Source organism: Parasteatoda tepidariorum, chromosome 7, assembly GCF_982258835.1.
Source record: "Parasteatoda tepidariorum strain Cologne lab strain chromosome 7, Ptep-v5.0, whole genome shotgun sequence".
In the NCBI taxonomy this organism is placed as follows: domain Eukaryota; kingdom Metazoa; phylum Arthropoda; class Arachnida; order Araneae; family Theridiidae; genus Parasteatoda; species Parasteatoda tepidariorum.
Window position 1 is genome coordinate 25,071,025 of NC_141761.1, and position 19,137 is coordinate 25,090,161.

A 19,137-nucleotide genomic window follows, 5' to 3' on the forward strand; every position below is an offset into this window, starting at 1 on the left:
TACAATATGAAAATTATAAATTTTTGAGCAATAAATATCTGAGTAATTATTTTTAAAGAATACCAACACAGGCATTTAAAATATTAACAACCTCTTCAAAAATATATATGTAATTACAATAAAAACAATTTGATTTTTTAAATATCTGAGTAATTATTTAAAAAAATACTAAATCAAGTATCTAAAAAAATAATTTTTAAAAAAAATCATTTTTAGCAGTAGTATGTTTCTGATACTAAACTGGTTAATCTAGGGAACATTCACTGCTTGTTAATGAGTCTTTTCCCTGAAAATTCCAAAATAATAATTCAATTAATTCCAGCAGCAACAAATCCTCTGAATCCTTCAGACAAAAAAGAGATTCTACTTTCTCTAACGGAGAATTAACAGTAACAAAATTTTCACATTCATCCAGCAACTATTAAATATTTTTCTTTCATGTTATTATTAAAATGTGTTCTATTGAACTTAGTGACTTAAATTAAAATTTTTAGATTGTATGGTATAATTAAAACTTTTGGAAGTTTAATGTTTAACATTTTACTGTTGAAGTTTAATGTTAAAGTAGCAAAACAAATTAAAAAAATTTCTTCTAAATTCAATAAAAACATTTCAGTAAAAAAAAATGAAATTAAAAAATATTCAATAAGATTTACTAGTTACATTTCTAAAAGGAAATTGCGGATGTGTCATGTGATTCTTTACAGGTAAACATGGAGGAAATTTAATTTCTCTTCCTTTTAATTTATTAAAAGTGATAAAATCTTGATAGTTTAGTGTGATTTTTTTAACCCCTGAGAAATGAATGACAGTGTGTAATGTAGAGTTGCCAATGATCAGATAACAGACCACACAAGAAGATTTGGCAAGTTGCCTAAACATTCTCTTCACAGTATATTTCTCTCATCTAAATATCCCACTTTTAATACCATAGTTTTTTTTTCTTTTCTTTTCCTTCCTATTTGTCTTGGTTGCAGCTTTCAACAGAAGATAAACAAGAATGGTAAAAATACTACTTTTGCACATCCTTTAAGAAGTCATCTTTTAAGAATCACTTACTCAGCTATTTTTTTAAAAAAAAACAAATAATGTGCATAGATAAATTTTTAAAATAAAATATTTTTAAAAAAATATTTTAAAATTTTAAAAATTAAAAATAAAAAGCAGGAAAATATAAGAAAAAGATATTATCTCGTCATGCGCCGGCACGATTACATTTGCAAAAAGAGAGCTTTCTAACTTTGTATTGATATAGTCAAAGAAAAATATATTAATACAATAGTGTAAAGAGCACCCGAAAAATTAAAATGAAACCAAAAACAAACCGCATCGTATTTCAAAATATAAATTAAGAACTTTATTTGCAATAGTTTTAAAAGAAAATCATAAAAATATCTCTTTTAATTAATTACAAATGTCACATTGTAAATATATATCCCCTAAAGCACTCATTTGAAAATTCCAGTTATTTAGAATCTATTTGATTTAACTGAAATTCAAATGGAATGTTAATGTGAACTTTCGATAAAAAAAAAGAAAAATAAATAGGACCTAAAAACTTTGTAACAGTTTCCAAAAAATGATAAAAATAACACTTAGATTACAGATTATAATATCGTTGTAAATATCCTAAAACAAACCACTCATTGAAAAAAAAAAAAAACGCAAATACTTGTGAAAAGTAAACCACGCTTAAACGTGAAAAATAGTTTAAAAAAAAAGGCAAGGAAATAGCATCGGTTTTTTTACAAGCCTTTAAACTTTTCATGACGAGATATTAGCCTGGAGAAAAAAGAAAGACTTCACAAGAGTAAAAGGAATAAAAATAAATATTAAAAAGAAAGAACCCACACCGTACAAGGAATATTTTCATAGAAGGATATATATGAACGAAAGCATAGAGAAAAGAAAAAAAAAAGAAGAAGAAAAAAGCGGATTATAATGCCCGCTACCAGTAAAAGAAGAATAAGGCAGTGGTAAGGGAGGAAGGGAGCGATGCCGCCAACTTCGGTGGTGGGCGATAGGGGCGACGAGGGGGGAAAACACGATGACGTAGCCGGGGACCACACGGATCGTAAGGCGGGTGGCCACTGTGCCCTCCAGTTCTGTTCAGCTATCTCTTTTCCTTCTAATGAAATTTGTTTTGTTATTGGTTTTACTTTTGTTTCTTCCTTTTCTTCTTTCTGGTAGAAAGTGGTTCATTCAAGTCAGTGGACCGAATGGGTTACCTGCTTTACAACTTGTGTAGAGCTGATTAGATTCTTTTTTTTATTTCAGTTGCAAATAGAAATGGGAATCGAGCTTTTTTTTTTTGCCACAGAATGGAATTTCAACTTATTCTGTAGCAAACATCTTAAAACGCAAACGCTTTTTTTACAAAATAATTTTCGATTCTCTTCACCTATTTCCATTGGAGAGTTTCATGACAAGTTCTAGTTCAGTTCAATTTTGAACAATTAAGATCACAAAATTAGAATTTTACCGTATGTGATGTTTAAAATCTTTGTTATCACGGAAATATGTCCATTTGCATTTAGCCCATTGTGCAGCTCTAGTGCGACGTAAATTAACAATAACGGAAATATGAGTCATTTTAGTACCATCATTGAAACAATAAAATTTATTGCAATAAAGAGATCGTTAACCAGATCGATCAAACTGGTTTAAGTAAACTAATAAACCACCTGCATGTAAAAAATAAAAAATAAAAAAAAATCAGTACTTACTCTTTTCATAAATGATTCTATCGTGTGTAACGGTAATGACTGTACGTAATTTCCAAAATTTTTTACAGTATCCATCAACCACTGAGGATTTAAATTAGTCCACTGAACGTATCGATTTAAACCACTAAAATTAATTTTTAAAAATTGTTAGATGACAGATACAGTTAAAACAATATTACAATGTATGACAAATTTGTTCACATTATGAAATAATTGTTAAGTGAATAAGCACAATACATTTATTGAAAACAAAATATTTTAATAATACAAAATAAATTTTAATATGATAGGCAAAAAACAGAAGGCAATTTCACAGCTAGTACATATTAAACAAAACAAAAAAACAGTTGATGCGAAAAATATTTAACCACGCCCAAGGAACATCTTAACAAATACCACAACACTTTTCTGAGAAAAATCATTGGAAAAGGGGATGTCTTATGAACAATGTGGAGTGAGGAAGAATTGTTGGGAGAGAACAACTAATTTCACTTTTTCAAGAGAGTCAGTAAGATGGATGATATCCTAGTAATTTTCCTATCCCTGCACTTAGAAAAATTCTCAGTTTCAACAATGGGTATATCCTGTGGGCAGCCATGTTATAGCCTAATTTTCTGCTTACTTCAAGAATGTTGGTTTAAGGGGCATTTTCATCCTGCATTAGTGAAGGTCAAGGAATGGTGCATCAAGATACGAAACATGACAGGGATTCTTAGGATAATAATATCGATGAAATATTTATCATCTTTCTAATATATATTTTATCTTTCTGACATTTAAGTTATTTAATTGAAATTGACACGATACAAAATGTTAAAAGATTTCGACGCTTTTTTTTTTCGATAAATACATAGATAAAATGCATAAGGCATACATGCATAAGGGATTCTCGTACCTTATTTGAAAAGACATGTTCAATGACTAACTTTGTACGAAAATTTAAAATACTGTTTATAATACTGTTTCAAATACTGTTATACTGTTACTCAATTATGCAGTTTTTCAAATTAAATGTCATTTTTTCTTTACTATAAATACATTATTGAAGTTTAAGATGAATGTGAAATTGAATTCAAGTATAACCCATTGTGTATCGGGTTCGTATTTTTAGCACAGTGCAAGCTGGTTTACACACGCTCTGGTAAGTGAAATCAGCTGTTTGGTGTTTTCCCAGAACCGAGTAATTTATGGATAACATTAAAATTATTTCGCCGAATGTTAATCAAATTTGCTTTATCCATTATCGAAATTTACTGCGAGATTAAGTCCGAAGACCAGCAGCAATGCTTCGAATATGTTCTAAGTCGTTCGTTCTCAAGTGTCCTATAACATTATTTTTTTTTTCAGCGATACTTATATGACCCACTATTTTTCATTACTCTAGGAAGATGCAGCTTAAAATTTATCAGAACGTGGAAGGGATATGTGCAAGTGTGAGGCAGTGTTTTCTTTCAACAAACATAAGACTAAGTTATGTATCTTAACTGGTTAATAGATGATGGTGCATAAATAAAAGAACATAACAAGCTTTTACTAGTATTAAGAAATAAATTAATGAATATGAATCTTGTATCGCTCTTTCGAGCAGCTACTGTAAACTATTAATGATTGTTGGCTATTATTGTAAATTGTTCATAAATCATTGTTTCCTTCTTGTAACTTTACTTACACATGAATATTGCAGTTTTACATGCTAATGCTTTTACGCTGAACTATTGCATCTACAATCTCATACAAAATCAGAAATTTACACATTACAGCAGCTGTTCGAAAGACAAGTATACAGCACATAGATTATCGCACACTAAACAACAGCGCGCTCTATTGGTATAGTATATAAAATTGTGCATCACAGTTGCGCAATTTCATAAATAATATATATGAATATATATTACATATGAAATTGTATATTACAAATGTATAACTATATAAATGTAAATGGAAACTATAAATTTGTCAGAAAATACTATCTATATTTTATGGGGGAAAAACAAAAAAGAAAATTGGGTATAGGACGACGGCTTACAAATAGCACCAAACATTCAGATTTAGATATAATCACATTAATGTAGGCACTATAACTGTTCTATTTATTTATTTATTGAACACTAAATTTTATGAAGTTAAAAAGGATAAACCTAGCGTGGTTATAATTGAGAGAATTTTAAACTATTTGCGATTACTAAAAAGTTTCTATACTTCTACGGATTATTTTAATATATTAAACAAATGTACATTTAGTGCACCCCAATGATAAACGTGTCACTTAACACGTTGATCATTGGGGTGCACTAAGTGGGGTACACTAAGACACGCTGCCTCTGAATCTCACTCACATCAGAGAAATTTTGTAAAGCGTTACGGTTTCCTGTCACTCAAACACTAAGTAACGTTACAGTATTTAACGCAAAAATACGTCTTCGTTACTTAACGCTAAGTTACACAGCAGGAGGGTAATTTTCTCAACACACAGCAGTATTGTGTGTCATATGATGAGCTATGGGGTTCCAGTATCGCAAGGTTAGCGTAAGCAGAAATTAAAAACTGTCTTTGATCATTATAATTATAGTCAACATAATGCAATGTAAATCAATGCGTGCCGATATTTCTTTTTTTTTTCTTTCCTCTTCTGTCACAAATAGGTGAACCATTTTATAGAATGGGATAATTGATATCATTTTTGAAAAAAGGTCTGTCTCATTTAAGACTTTCAACTTTGAAGGGGTGGAAGGAGAGGGAAAAGAAGACACAAATAAATGGTAGAAGGGGAGGGGGGTAACAAAAGAGCGAAACGGATCATGCAGCTGACTGTCACAAATCACAAAAAGTAAGAGGAAAAACTGTCAAGATGAGAGAGATAGGAGACACTTCTCAGCCACCACACTAGATGTAGACCTCCTGCCATGCAGCACAGTTGCAGGTCATGGCTGCATGTAGAGTAAGAAACCAATAATCTTCCAGGAATGCAATCACATTAGGTGTAGATCAATTTAAAAAAAAAATAAGGTGGAACATCAACTAAATAAAAATTGCTCCCACTCTAAACTCTATAAATATTTCCCCAAAATAACAAAGACGGTGAACATGGATGTTTAGTATTAAAAAAATACCGATTTTATCATATTTGGTTTTAAAAAAAAAAGGGGGGGGGGCACGCTAGAAATTGAAAGTACACAAACAAGTTTCATAACTTTTAACTCTCTTGTATTTGATTTTGTTTTTCCAGAAGTAAAAAACTGAACAAAATTTCAATAAAGGCCAAATAAATTATAGTAAAAAAAAACGCAAAATTTTTTTCCACAACTTTTCAAAAGCATTCTATACTAAAAATGAGGCTATATAGGCTATCGTCCAGATTTGAAATATCACTTATTTCATTAGACACGAAGTTTGAGGCTTCATACACGTGGTTTACACAATTATTTGATTGTTCATAATAAAGAAGAAAAAGGAAAAATTTATCTACCGCTAATCGAAATTTTATTTAAAGTTTTTAAAAAAAAGCGAAGCAAAAATAATTCCATTAATTAGATCAGAAAGATACCAAGTGAACTTGAATTTCATCATGCAATAAAAATATAATACGTTATACGATGTTTTTTTAACAATTGCCACTATAATAATAAGTTTAAAAAATTATTTAGAACTATTATTCTTACGAAATGGGTTTATAAAATAACTACATACTTGAGAAATACAAATACATAGAATTAAATTTTTTAACTTAGTAAAACGGAAATTTCAGTTCCCCAGCAAATGTCGGAATCTTTTGAAAGTGCGGCAAAAAATGTATGAAGAGCAATCAGCTTTCAACGTCTTAAGAAAATAAACATGCGGATATGACCGGGAGAGGGGGGGGGGGACATTCTTTCTCACTCACTTATTTTTTTCCCTATCCCCCATCCAATGACAATCTAACTAGACTGGGGAGAGCTATTCCATTTGTTTAAGAACAACGCGTGTGGGATATTGAAAACAAAATTAAATTGACCAAAACTAGTTTTCCTCTATTTTACTTTAATTATACCATATTAAAAAAATTTTAAAAAAAAAAACGCGTTTGAATATCAATATTTTTGCCTCCTTTTGTTGATTATAGCAGCACTTATTGCAGGTAAGTTTTGGTGCATTTCTAATCTTTTCTTTCTGAGAAATGTTATTGAATGCAGGCAATCAAATTAATAAAAATCCAATTTTAAAAAAAATTCTCACTCATGTGTTCCCTTCCTTAAACCTATAGAACCCACTGAAGTTTTATTCAAAATGAAGACATCGAAAATAAAAGAAGAAAAAGAAAGGCGAAAACAAGATATCTGAATCAAATGAGGGGGGAAGAAGGTGATAGAAAACGACCTCTTCTTCACTTGGGAGGTCTCTTCAATTCACTTGACAGAAGGTAGAGAGAAATAAAGGAACACCCACCAAAAGTGGTATTAAATTGTCTTTTTTTTTATTTCATTTACCTCCCAAGAACATTATAAGGTCATTTCGCAACTTCTGGTTAAACAGAAATCAAACATCGATCTGATGATGATATCACAAAAAATACCTGTTATTAAATAAAAACCATTTAAACTCATTAAAATCTTGCCTATCTCTTGGGTGAATTAACAATTAAAAAACAATTCGGGATTCTAACAAGGGACTAAATAGGAAATGATCTAAATATAATGATAAAAATACAAGGATAGCTCGTTTTAGATTGGATTGAATGAAGAGTTCAAAATCAGTTCTTTGCGTTAATAGTAAAAGACATTTAAGAGATTTCGCAATGTCACTTAGCATCCCGCGCGATCACGTACGCAGGTTATGCGCAAGTTCCGTTGAGAACTAAGGTTGTTTTGGAGTGACTGCGCATCGCGTGAAGGTGACTGTAGGATATCATGTGAGAGAGTAAAATCTCTCTAACACTAGGATTTGGCAACTTCACACACGTTTGTTTTGTATAACGCAGTAGCTACAAAACAATCTAGGTTCCACACAAAGCTTGCACAAAACGTGAACTCGTGAGATGCTACTAACTTCAAAGAATTAACTGCGAGGAAAAGACAATAGACAGATCTTTAAAAGGAGTTACAAGCATATATCAGAAATTGTATGTTATCCTTTCCGCACTACAATTGGTGTCAAATTAAATTAAAATCAATTACTTACGGAATTTTTACAGGAAACTCTGGTCCGAGAAGCTTTGAGCCTTCCCAAAAGCAGTCTAAAGGAGTAATTATAGCACAAGGAAATAAATTTTCTAAAGGCTGAAAAGAAAAAGAACGTCAGATATGTTCAATAATTTGATTCTTATAAAATTAATGCCTCAATCAAATCCAGTACATACCATATCTAAATAATGTTTTTCAAAAAGGGGAAAACTAGGGGAATAACACAGATCTTTTAAGCTCCAGGGTCTGAAAAACGAAACGCAATTCAAATTAAATGACTTATAACGGAATAACAATACAAACTGTATTAACATAAAATCACAAAGGATAATATTGATAAAATTTTTGACAAACAGATGCTATTAAGCGCATGCATAGTGTCAACAGAGATTAATACACAGAAAATTTTGACATTATCATATAACAAAAATAGTTTTCCATGTGTCATCATTCCATTTTGAATAATGTTGCGTGATTATCTAAATACAACTGAAAACAAAAAATTGTGTCCCACTCTTGAAAACAATGATTAAATGTCTAACTATGCATTTTTTTAGAAATAATTAATAAAAGTATAAATAATTAATTACACGAAATTAATATTATGATTAACGTACCATTTCTTAAGCAAAAATGTTACGTTAATCACAATACTCAAGAAAAAATGTTACGTTAATCACAATAATCATTTTCTTTAATTAACTGCTGAAAAATTGCACAGTTTCAGTTAAATGCATAATTTTTTGTATCATAAATATACAAAATTAATAGGATTAAATCATTTTTAAAAAGTGCGTTGGAAAAATAGTTATAAAAATAACTTGTTAGCTTGGAATATACTTTAGTTAAAGCATAAAAGAAGAAAAAAAATTCAAACAATTTTAGTGATTTTTCCTAAGTTACAATTTTTTTTTCTCCATCAAAGATTTTTTTTTTTTCTTTTCCAGGGCAGATGCTAATTGAGGTGTTACCTGAGGAGAGAGAGGAGAAAAAAAGAAATTGAACACTCAGCGGCAAAGTTGTCACAACTGAAATTAAGGAAACGGCGACACGCTCTTCAGAGCCAATTATAATCCCATTCACTCAGTACACATTCACCAAATAATAAAAATAACTACTACAGCTTCACTTCTCTTTTTTTTCAGGAAAAAGAAGAAAAATAAAGAAAGAAAGAAAAAGAAGGGTAGAACTCACATGTCAAAGACCTCAACAGAGATTTGGATAGCTGCCTTGAGAACTTGAAGGTGGGAGAGTAGAGTATCAGGGTGGAGAACGTTGGCCCCTTTCTCCTTGGGGGTGTGAATGACGATTTGGTTGGTACTGCCCACACCTTCTCCAAGAGTCTTTTTCATGTACCCCAACTCCTTCGCCAGCCGACCGCCGTCTGAAAAAAAAGTAAGCAATTAAAGCAAGGTAAAAATTTTAACTTTAAACAACATAATTTTTAATCATAAATACATTAAACATTAGCAGGGGTCTGTTTAAAAGAAATTTGGATCCGTTAACGGACCCTTCACAAAATATCTTTTCATAAATACGGACCCTTCACAAAATGATTTTTCTTTTAATCGCACCCTTCACAAATTTGTTTATCTTCATTATTATTTTATTAATCGAATAAACCCTTTCCAGGACAGAAAACAAGAAAGATGGATGTAAATGAATTAAGTTTTGTCTTCGGTAGACGATTCTTCCATTATTCGTCCGAAATTAATATTCTGCGTTCAGCAGTATAGGCTAAATACCAAATATTTGTATGTTGCATCTCTAATTTAGAAGCAGCAATTGTTGTTTATTTTTTAAAATTTAATTTTTTTAATTTCAATTTTACAGTGTTGAGCATAACCTTGTACGTCTTTACAATTTAAAAAACTCCTTGAAAAAATTTTTTTTTGCAATAACGGACCCTATTTGCACAAATTCATAAAAGCGGACCCTGGTTGAAAGAATGTGAGTCATTTTTTCACAATTTCACGAAAAACGAACCTTTCACAAAATGTCTGGACAGACCCCTGACAATGTATTAATGTCAAATCTATAGATGACACTTTAATTTTGCTTAATAGGGACCAATTTAGTATGCCTTGAAATTTCATTACGTGTAAATATATTTTAAATTCGCAGATCATAAATTATCTCAATGGTGAGATGAAAGAGCTGAGGGTCGATCGCTCTGACATTATTTTAGCTTCAACTAAAACAAATTTTCCTGGCTACTCATCAAAAATTTATAAAATAAACAACAACAAAAACATTTTAAATGAATCAAGCTAATCTCTGCTTGATTCATTGAAAAAAATCTCTGCTCTTGAAAATCTCAATTTTTATCTCATATTCTTCCCTGTCAACTTCACACTTTTTGGGCAGAAATTTATTTTGGATCTTAAAAAATGAACAATTGCAATCTTTTAAAAAAAATCGCTATATTCATTTTCCGAATATTTAGAAACGAACTCTTTATCTAGGCTTACAAATCCTTAATATGCGTCAATATTTTACCGAATTTTTATTTCCCAACAGTGACTTCAGACATCGAAGAAAAACGAGACACAATCAATCATTTCATAATTCTATCGTTCATAGATCAATTTACGCTGTTTTAATGTAATATTTTTTGTTTTTCCTTTAAATGAAAATTTACTTTTCTTCAAAAGAAGCGATTTTAATCTCTTTATTCCATCTGAATACAGCTAGTTTTTTTTTTAAATCTTATAACTATAACTACCTTCTTACTTTGTTAACTGTGCAAAATGTGGGAAAGTATTGGTAAATTTGATTACTTAAATTTTTTATTACCTTTATACAATTTCGAATAAGCAAAAAAAAATTTATAAAACGAGAATAAATAATTTATACATTGATTACAAAAGAATCACCAAAACTCACTTTAGCGAGGTAAATATTCGATAACACTATGCATAACCAAAAATGTTCTTAAAAAATAATCCCAACTGATGAAATATATATATACAATATTCCATCAGTATATATATATATATATATATATATATATATATATATATATATATATATATATATATATATATACTGATGGAATATTGTATATATATATTTCATCAGTTGGGGTTATTTTTTAAGAACATTTTTATTTACTTATATATATATATATATGTATATATATATATATATAATAAATAAATACAAGAAAACACGAAGAAAGTTAAGAAAAACAATAAGTTTCATTTATTGCGCTTAAGCTGCAAGTAAACAGAACTCATTAGATAAGTTCAAAATGAGATTAAACTCATTAGATAAAACAACAAAAAAATTATAGACATATGAGGGAAAAAAAAGGGGGGATAATAAGTAAAAAAATAACAAACAAGTTTTTTTTTTAAAAAAAAAGGATAAAATTTTATTTAAAAAACACTATGCATTTCCGGGTTTTTAAGTAAAATTTCATCCTTTTTTTTTTTTTTAAACTGTTGTTTGTTATTTTTTTACTTAATATCCCCCCCCCCTTTTTTCATATGTCTATAATTTTTCTTTGTTTTATTCTTCATTTTGAACTATATATATATATATATATATATATATATATATATATATATATATATATATATATATATATATATATATATATATATATATATATATATATATATATATAATTATTCAGAATCATAGCTAATTATGCCTACATTTATACAGAAACACACTCCAAGATGTAAGTTAATCTAGGCGATAACAGAAATGACTAGTTAACTAAGCATATCGTCTCTTTAAAGACCGAGGGCAATGAAAAACACTGTCCCCAATCATTGATAATGAGGGTCTGAACAAAATTTAAGAGGGGAAAACAAATTACCAGAAGAGGAAGAAAAAAATTCATTAACTTAGTAAGCAACTGCCAATCGGTTTAAGATATACGAAGCAATTATAATAGCTTTAAAGGTAATGAATAATAAAAAAAAAAGTACCGAGATTCCAAGAAAGTCTGCGGTAGGTAACGGCAGAATTAGCATTGGGCTTTTCATTTTGTGTAGACAATCGCGTGTTAATTGTGGGCATCGAGACTTGCCTTTGAGAAGGGATTCAGAAGTATTGTTAAACACAAACCTTCACTAAACGAAATTAGATTATCCATGTTTTCCAACTCATTCTGCGTGGGACATTAAATGCCTTAATTTATAAAATGGCGATCTTGTGAAATGTTGGAAGTCAAAACATAAGAATTGAACAAGGTCGAATGGGATTGGAATGTTGCTTTACATTTTAACTCACCGTCTCTCTTCTTATCAAATATAAATTATAAGCAACAAACAAAAAAACCGAATTGAAAAATCCCCCGAAAATACTAATTGTAACAGTAATTGTTTTATCTACTAAACAGTAAATTGTTCAAATAAACTCATTAAAACAAACAAATATGAATAATTTACTATGAATAAAACATAGAAGGTAAGAAGAAAACAATAACTTCGTAGGCAAGCTATTTTTCATTAAAAAATGATCACGCGGCGATATTTAACAATTTGCAGTGTAAAAAAACTGATTAAATTGCAAATAGACAAATTATAAAATAGATAGTAGAATGGATCAAACAAATGTTGACCAACTGGAACCATAGAGTTAATCCAAAAAAGATAAACATACCAAATTATTCACCTAAAAGAAATGGATGATTTTAAATTGAGAATTCATCCATAGTTAGAAGAGCTGCGCTAAAATTCGACACGGTGTTAGAGAATCAACTGGTGTTGAAACAACAAAGATAAAAAGAAATGGTTCGTGGAATCGTTATTTAATTGAAAAAAGTAAATACAGATTTCATATGCACAATTGGGTATACTATAGCCTACGTCACAGGTTGTGTTATTCCTACTAAATTTAACCCATGAACGGCATTTTCTGCGAGCCTAACTTCAAGCCACAAATAAACAAACGAAGTGTTTGATCGTTTAAATGGCTGTTCGCCAGATTTTATTGCATTATAAAGAAAAGTAATTGATATTAGATTTTTGATTAATAATTGATTCATGTGGATAGTGGCATTTATGTGGATAGTGGCATAGAATTTAGCATTGCGTCATGGTAAATGTTATTCCTACTAAGTGGAAGTAGTTGTGTTTTTTTTAATATTATACCCAATTCCTATAATGAGATCGTTTTCTGATAACAAAGCTAATTTATTATTTTGAAGTTCATAAGATTATGAATTAAACGAAGTTAAGAATTCAAGAAAATTTATAAAATAAGAATAACGCTAAAATTTAACCCTGTATCAACCCAAGATAAAAATATAAATTTTAAATTATTTATTAAAAATGATACAAAAAAAAAGTTTCTTCGTAGTCTCTAAAAGTTTCTTCGGACTCACTAAATGTTTTTGTTTTAAAAAGAAAATTTGTTTGAGTACTAGCTGCAAACTATTTTTAATCAGATTCAAAAAGAAAAAGAAAAGAATCAAGCTTCCAATCATAATTGGGTATAATATAAAAAAAAAAAAACTACTTCCACTTCGAAAATGTTAGTAGGAATAACATTTACTATCGTGCAATGCTAAATGAATGGAAGATAGTGGTTCTTGTTTAATATTTTACATGCGCTAATTTAATTTGATTTGAAAACATTGATTTTTTAAAAAATATGGATTCTATAGAATGATGTCCGTTAAGATTAATTGATTTGATGCCTTATGTTGTCAGAAGAGAAAAAAAAATTTTTTTAATCAATAAACTGAATTTTAAATATGTTTACTAAAAACATTAACTTATTTAGATGAAACAACAAAATCAATTATTACAAAACGAACTTTTCTTTTTAATACAATATAATCTGGCGAGCAGCTTTTTTAAAAGATCGAACACTTCGTTTGTTTATTTGTGGCTTGAAGTCAGGCTCGCAGAAAATGTCGTTCACTGGTTAAATTTAGTACGAATAACACAACCTGTGACGTAGGCGATAGTATACCAAATTTTAAAAAAAAAATAATAATAATTACTTAAAACATTAAAAAATCTTAAAAGTTAACATTAAATCTTAAAAATAACAAAACTGTGGGGGGGGAGTGCAGAAAATCTAATTATTCGTTCGCTAAGTGGAATCTCTATTCACTGATACTTCACAAAAATAAACTATTTATTCTTTTCTTTATTGAGAGAGATGCCCCCACGTGCGGAGTAATGAGTAGTAAATTTTCAAGTCATGTTTTCGCTGCGTTCATTCCACCCTCTACCTTCCTTCCTTTCATCCTTAACCAGTTTTTAAAAAAATTAAACGCATAAATTCCTTCTCTCACGCATGCTGGTCGATAACAGAAGAAAGAAAGTAAAATATGCGAATGAAACACGTCAGAGTTCTGAGCACGAAGCGCCAACAAAGAAAGCAATGTTTACGGAACTAGACGCAGATTTAGGGAAATGAACTGTTGAATAAAATTTCGTCACCACACTTCGAAATGAGCCATTTCTGACTCTTAAGATTCAACTTAAAAACATTTGTACTGGCTTTGAATCTGATTTATGCAGAGAATGTATAGCTTTTATTGTTATGTTAACGCCAAAGGAGCCGTATTTGTAAGACTCATTTCTCAAACATTTGAACTAACTCTCCTCCATCTTGTTAAAAGAAAAAACAAGTTAATCATTTAACAGGGTGAAAACAAAAGTTGATAAAGAAAATCTAACAATTTAATTAAACTTTACTTAAGTTTTCAAGCAAGTGAAGGGATTCAATTGCCAAAATATAGCCTTAACATAATTGAAGTAGCTTCCAACTTTCAATGGTGAAGAAGAAAAACTTTCCAGAACTTCTGATCCGTCTATCAATTTCTACCATTCATTATATTTTACAACAGCTGTATGACACATGAGAAGAAGCAAATGTTATTACTTTTCCCTTTAACGCAATTCCTTATTGTCATTGACATTAAAAACAACAATTGAGTAGTTATAAAACTATTACCTAACCATTGCCATCTTCATTAAGAGTAATTTTTACAAGGTAATGGAAGACTTTCAAGGATTATACAAGATGCTCGAAAATAGCATATAAGGCCGATGCATTTTCATTTAAGTAAGTATTAGTTGAGTGAAATCATAGCGATAAGTAAGCAGAAATATTTTCATTTATACAGTAAGATATTCCTACAAAAAAATTTTGGTAAAAATTCATAAGTGCTTTATTAACTTAAATCTCTAGAAGTTAAAAATATTTTTTAAAGTATTATAAGTCACTAAAAATATCGAATTTGGAGTGAGTGGCTTTTGCAGAGTGGCAGATGTCAGGGGGAAAAGTAAATTTTGATATTTTTAATGTTTAAAAAGTCCCTTTTGAGATGTTGAATTAATGTTTTGAGAATAAAACAAATCAGCTCTTGCAAACGTAACAATTGTCAGGTAACAATTAAAAACTGCACATGGGCTGTCAACAAATGATGTGACGCTTGTGGGGGAGAGGAGTTCCTGAAATAGTGACATTATGTGACAAGGGCGAGAAGGAGTAACGAGAACTATGACATCACACATTTTAGTTTACATCAAAAAAATTAAAATCAGATTTTATTAAGTGATAAAAATATTTCTGATGGTTTTGATTTGATCACTTACGTTGATTTGACCTTGTTTTGAAAAAAGTAATGCCGATAAATATTTAAATCTGTCCCAATTATAAATTAAAGTGGCATTTACTCTTTAGAATAAAATAATGTGGATAATTTTCACAAAATTCGTAAAACGTCCAGAGAAAATTTAAAAAAAAAAAAAAAAAAGATTACTGTTTAAAATTGCTTTTTTTCTTTTACATGGTGAGTAGCCAAATTACTCAACAAAAAAATAAGCACCCTTTAAGCACTCTTCAAGCCCTCAAATATTTTTAAGCACTTTAAAAAAAATATCATAATTAGGTATGGTTGGAAAGTTTTTGACAATTGACGGTTTTATCTGGTTTTAACCGTCATGCAAAAAAAAAAATTTGGCATTGTTTTTGACAATTGTTAACATTTTTGAATCATGTAAATCGAATGGCGTTTTTATACGCTACGGACTGACGAAGCGCCGAAATAGATTGGGGTTAAATTAATTGTGAAAACGTTGAATAGAACACTGTGGCAGTTGCCTTTTTGCATTATTCGTAGCAAAAATCAACATGGTAACGAAAAATCTCAGTTTGGAAAAGGGAAAATTAAGCACTTTTTAAAAACACCCAATGAAAAAGGCACCTTTAAGGGCTTTTAAAAAACGAAAATAAACACCTTTAAGCACTTTTTAAAAACGCTACGCACCCTGTGTTAATATTGTTATTGTAAAACAATTTTTTTGTTGTAAACCATAAACCATATTACTACTTAATAAAAAATAAGCACACGTGAAATTATTATTTTTATACTAACAAATATCTTTCAAACTAAATTCAGAATTATAATCCGAATTATAATATGAACTACAATATAGCGTGACATGTGACAATGGAGTCAAAAATATTTATTAAAAAAAAAAAAAAAAAAAAAAAAAAAAAAAAAAAAAAAACATGGCATTATTTAATGGATAGCCCCATACTGAAAAGCTAAAACAAGTTATTTTTTACAAGTCATCTCTTCAAATAAAATAAAAAAATTTATTCCTAATAAGCAGTTAAGTGTAAATGAACACATCTGTAAATTTAGGTACCTATGTTGACAACATAATATGAAAATTAAAGATGAAAATATGAAAGAAATGCAAAATCAAAATCTACAACGAAAAAAAATAATGATAGCATAAGAAAATCCTGCTACACTGAGCAAGAAAAATTTCCAACTCCCCGCGGCATACCTCCACGCGCGCCAAGATGCCCCATGATGCATCGCGAAATGGCGTCGTTACCATGACAACGAGCATTTCCTGCCTATCCCACCAATGGCGCAGCGTTCTTTCCCAGCTGCCTTCATATGATGCTCTGTGTGTGGTCGCTCCATTCTTCCTTTTCTCCGCTGTCCTACATATCAGTAGAAGAGAAGAACCAGTGAATGAAAGAGAAGACCATTCTTATTTTTCTTTCGAAGGGCGTACATTTTCTTGAAGGTTTCGTTTTTCTTGCTAGGGGAACTTTTTTTTTCTTCTTTTTCCAAATATTAATTGAGTATATCTTGACAAACGCATTCTTCTTCATAAAAATATCGTCTTTTTAATAAATCCTATTACGAAGGAAGAGGACTGATTGTTATAATAAGTGATCTTATTTTAACAACAAATAACTAATCCAAAAACAGTTGTTCTTACGCCCAAAACATCAGAATAATAAATTTCAATATGCAAGCATTAAGATGCAAAATAGCTAGCTAAAATGAAAGAAAATATTTCTCAACATCCACAGTTCAATTTTTGGAGTTTGAAAAGTTATTTCAAAATTTTGTTAAAAATAACAAAATTATCACCAGTAGGTACTTCAGCATTTTCTCAAATTACTGATGCCTATTTAAATTTTGACAATAATTATAAGCCAAAAATAAATTAATGTTTTTAAACATCATATTTAAATGAAATTTCATTAGCAGTCTTCATTCTCTGAAAAAAAAAATTTACACCATAATAATAACCCAACAGAATTCCTCCTTGCCAAAAATTAATACAACAAATCGCTATTCGATATTTTGCAGTGTTACAAACAAGAAAAAAAAATTCATATTTATAAAAATAAAAGAAAACTAACGTAACATTTCATATGATAACTAAACTAGCTTCATACTATGCTCTCGAATCTACATTTCTATATAATCAGCCCAGCATAACAGGCTCCAAATTTTTTATTTCAGCACAATGACTGCGAAATAATGAATAATCTCTCGCAACAATTACATTTCTTTAAAACGATCGGAATACTAACGGAATTCAACAGTCTAGTCAAATATCTACTGAAAGAACTAACGACGTTAGGTAAGTTGTCCCTCGTAGTGTGTCTAATTTATAGAGCATTTTTGCGTTAACTGCCGCGAAGAAAAGAAGTTATCCCCCAAAGAATGTTATGCCAAAAATAGTGTCAACAAAAGAGTCGGCAATTTCTTTTTTTCCTTTGACACCTCTGGTTTTGTCAAACGTAATACGGAATCCCAACAAAGCACCTTCGAAAGCAAAATGTACATGCAATGGGGGGAATAGGATTAAGAAAAGCATTTAAATGATTGATAGGTATTAAGATATAAAGAAGATAAAAGAGGACTTTTAACTACAAAAAATAGAAGCATCTAACAACACACGTCCATGAACAAAGTTAGAAAATACAGAACAGCATATTATATTTGAAATAAATATTAATAGTAATAAATCATATTTATATATTTGCTTTAATAATGAAAATAGATTATGCTATGTAAAATAAACACTAAAATCCAGGCAATTACCCGCAAATTCAGCAATTAAACGATTTGAGACAATTAAATAAAGTACTTGAGAAACATTTAGGCTTAATTTTTGTAATGAATAAAAAAATATTATACTTCCTATACGTACCATTGGTTGGGAATCCCTGCAAAAAGTACTGGTCATTAATAGAATTTCAAAATCGCAATATTCTTCGAATTCGTCCGAATTAATTCAAAATTTCCTGAATGAAATTGATCAACAATAACGATAATATCGCATTAGAAAATTATCGTCTATTTACCTGAATAAAATTGATCAACAATAACGATAATATCGCATTAGAAAATTATCGTTTATGAATAAAAATTAAGAGCAATGCCGATAACAATAGTAATTTAATCGTTCTCGTTATTTTTTTATTTTATTTTTTTTACAAATTTATTACGAGTGAAATGTATTGCAATCATAGTACATCGTGAGAATACTTTAAAAAATTAGTGCGATACTTTAAAATATCGATATTTCACTATATGTCGCCCAACCCTATTTTAGAATCAAAATAAACATGCCTTTCGGGTGTTCTAAATTGAGTGCGATATCATACCTATAACAAATACTGTTTAAAAAAAATATATCGATATTTCACCCAACTCTAATTGATTTAATATGCATATCTTCATTTGTAACCCACCCAACTAACATAAGAGTTGTTTCAGCACCTGCCACCTATAAATAGATGGTTGTTAATAAAAGAAAGGAACGAGAAACAGGACATGGGATAATTTATAGACGGACCCCCACCCACAGCGAAAGGGTCATCTGCCGCAAGATGGAATTCACCTAGAGTCATCAAAAAGGAAAAGCGACCTTCAAAGGCTTCCGCTCCACAACAGTTCCGCCTACCAGAGAAAAAGAATGACATTAGAAGCAACAGAATACAACTTCATTCCACTA

At 29.8% G+C, this 19,137-nt stretch overlaps 1 protein-coding gene across 2 annotated transcripts in view; it reads right to left on the bottom strand.

The window, feature by feature from the left end:
• The window catches only part of ptc (protein patched), a 52,950-nt gene that overhangs the window by 24,094 nt on the left and 9,719 nt on the right, over nucleotides 1-19,137 (bottom strand). For both annotated transcript variants that reach the window (NM_001323808.1, XM_087166995.1), the window contains 4 exon segments: nucleotides 2,727-2,850; nucleotides 7,881-7,978; nucleotides 8,059-8,128; nucleotides 9,077-9,266. In NM_001323808.1, the coding sequence (NP_001310737.1) occupies nucleotides 2,727-2,850; nucleotides 7,881-7,978; nucleotides 8,059-8,128; nucleotides 9,077-9,266 (482 nt within the window).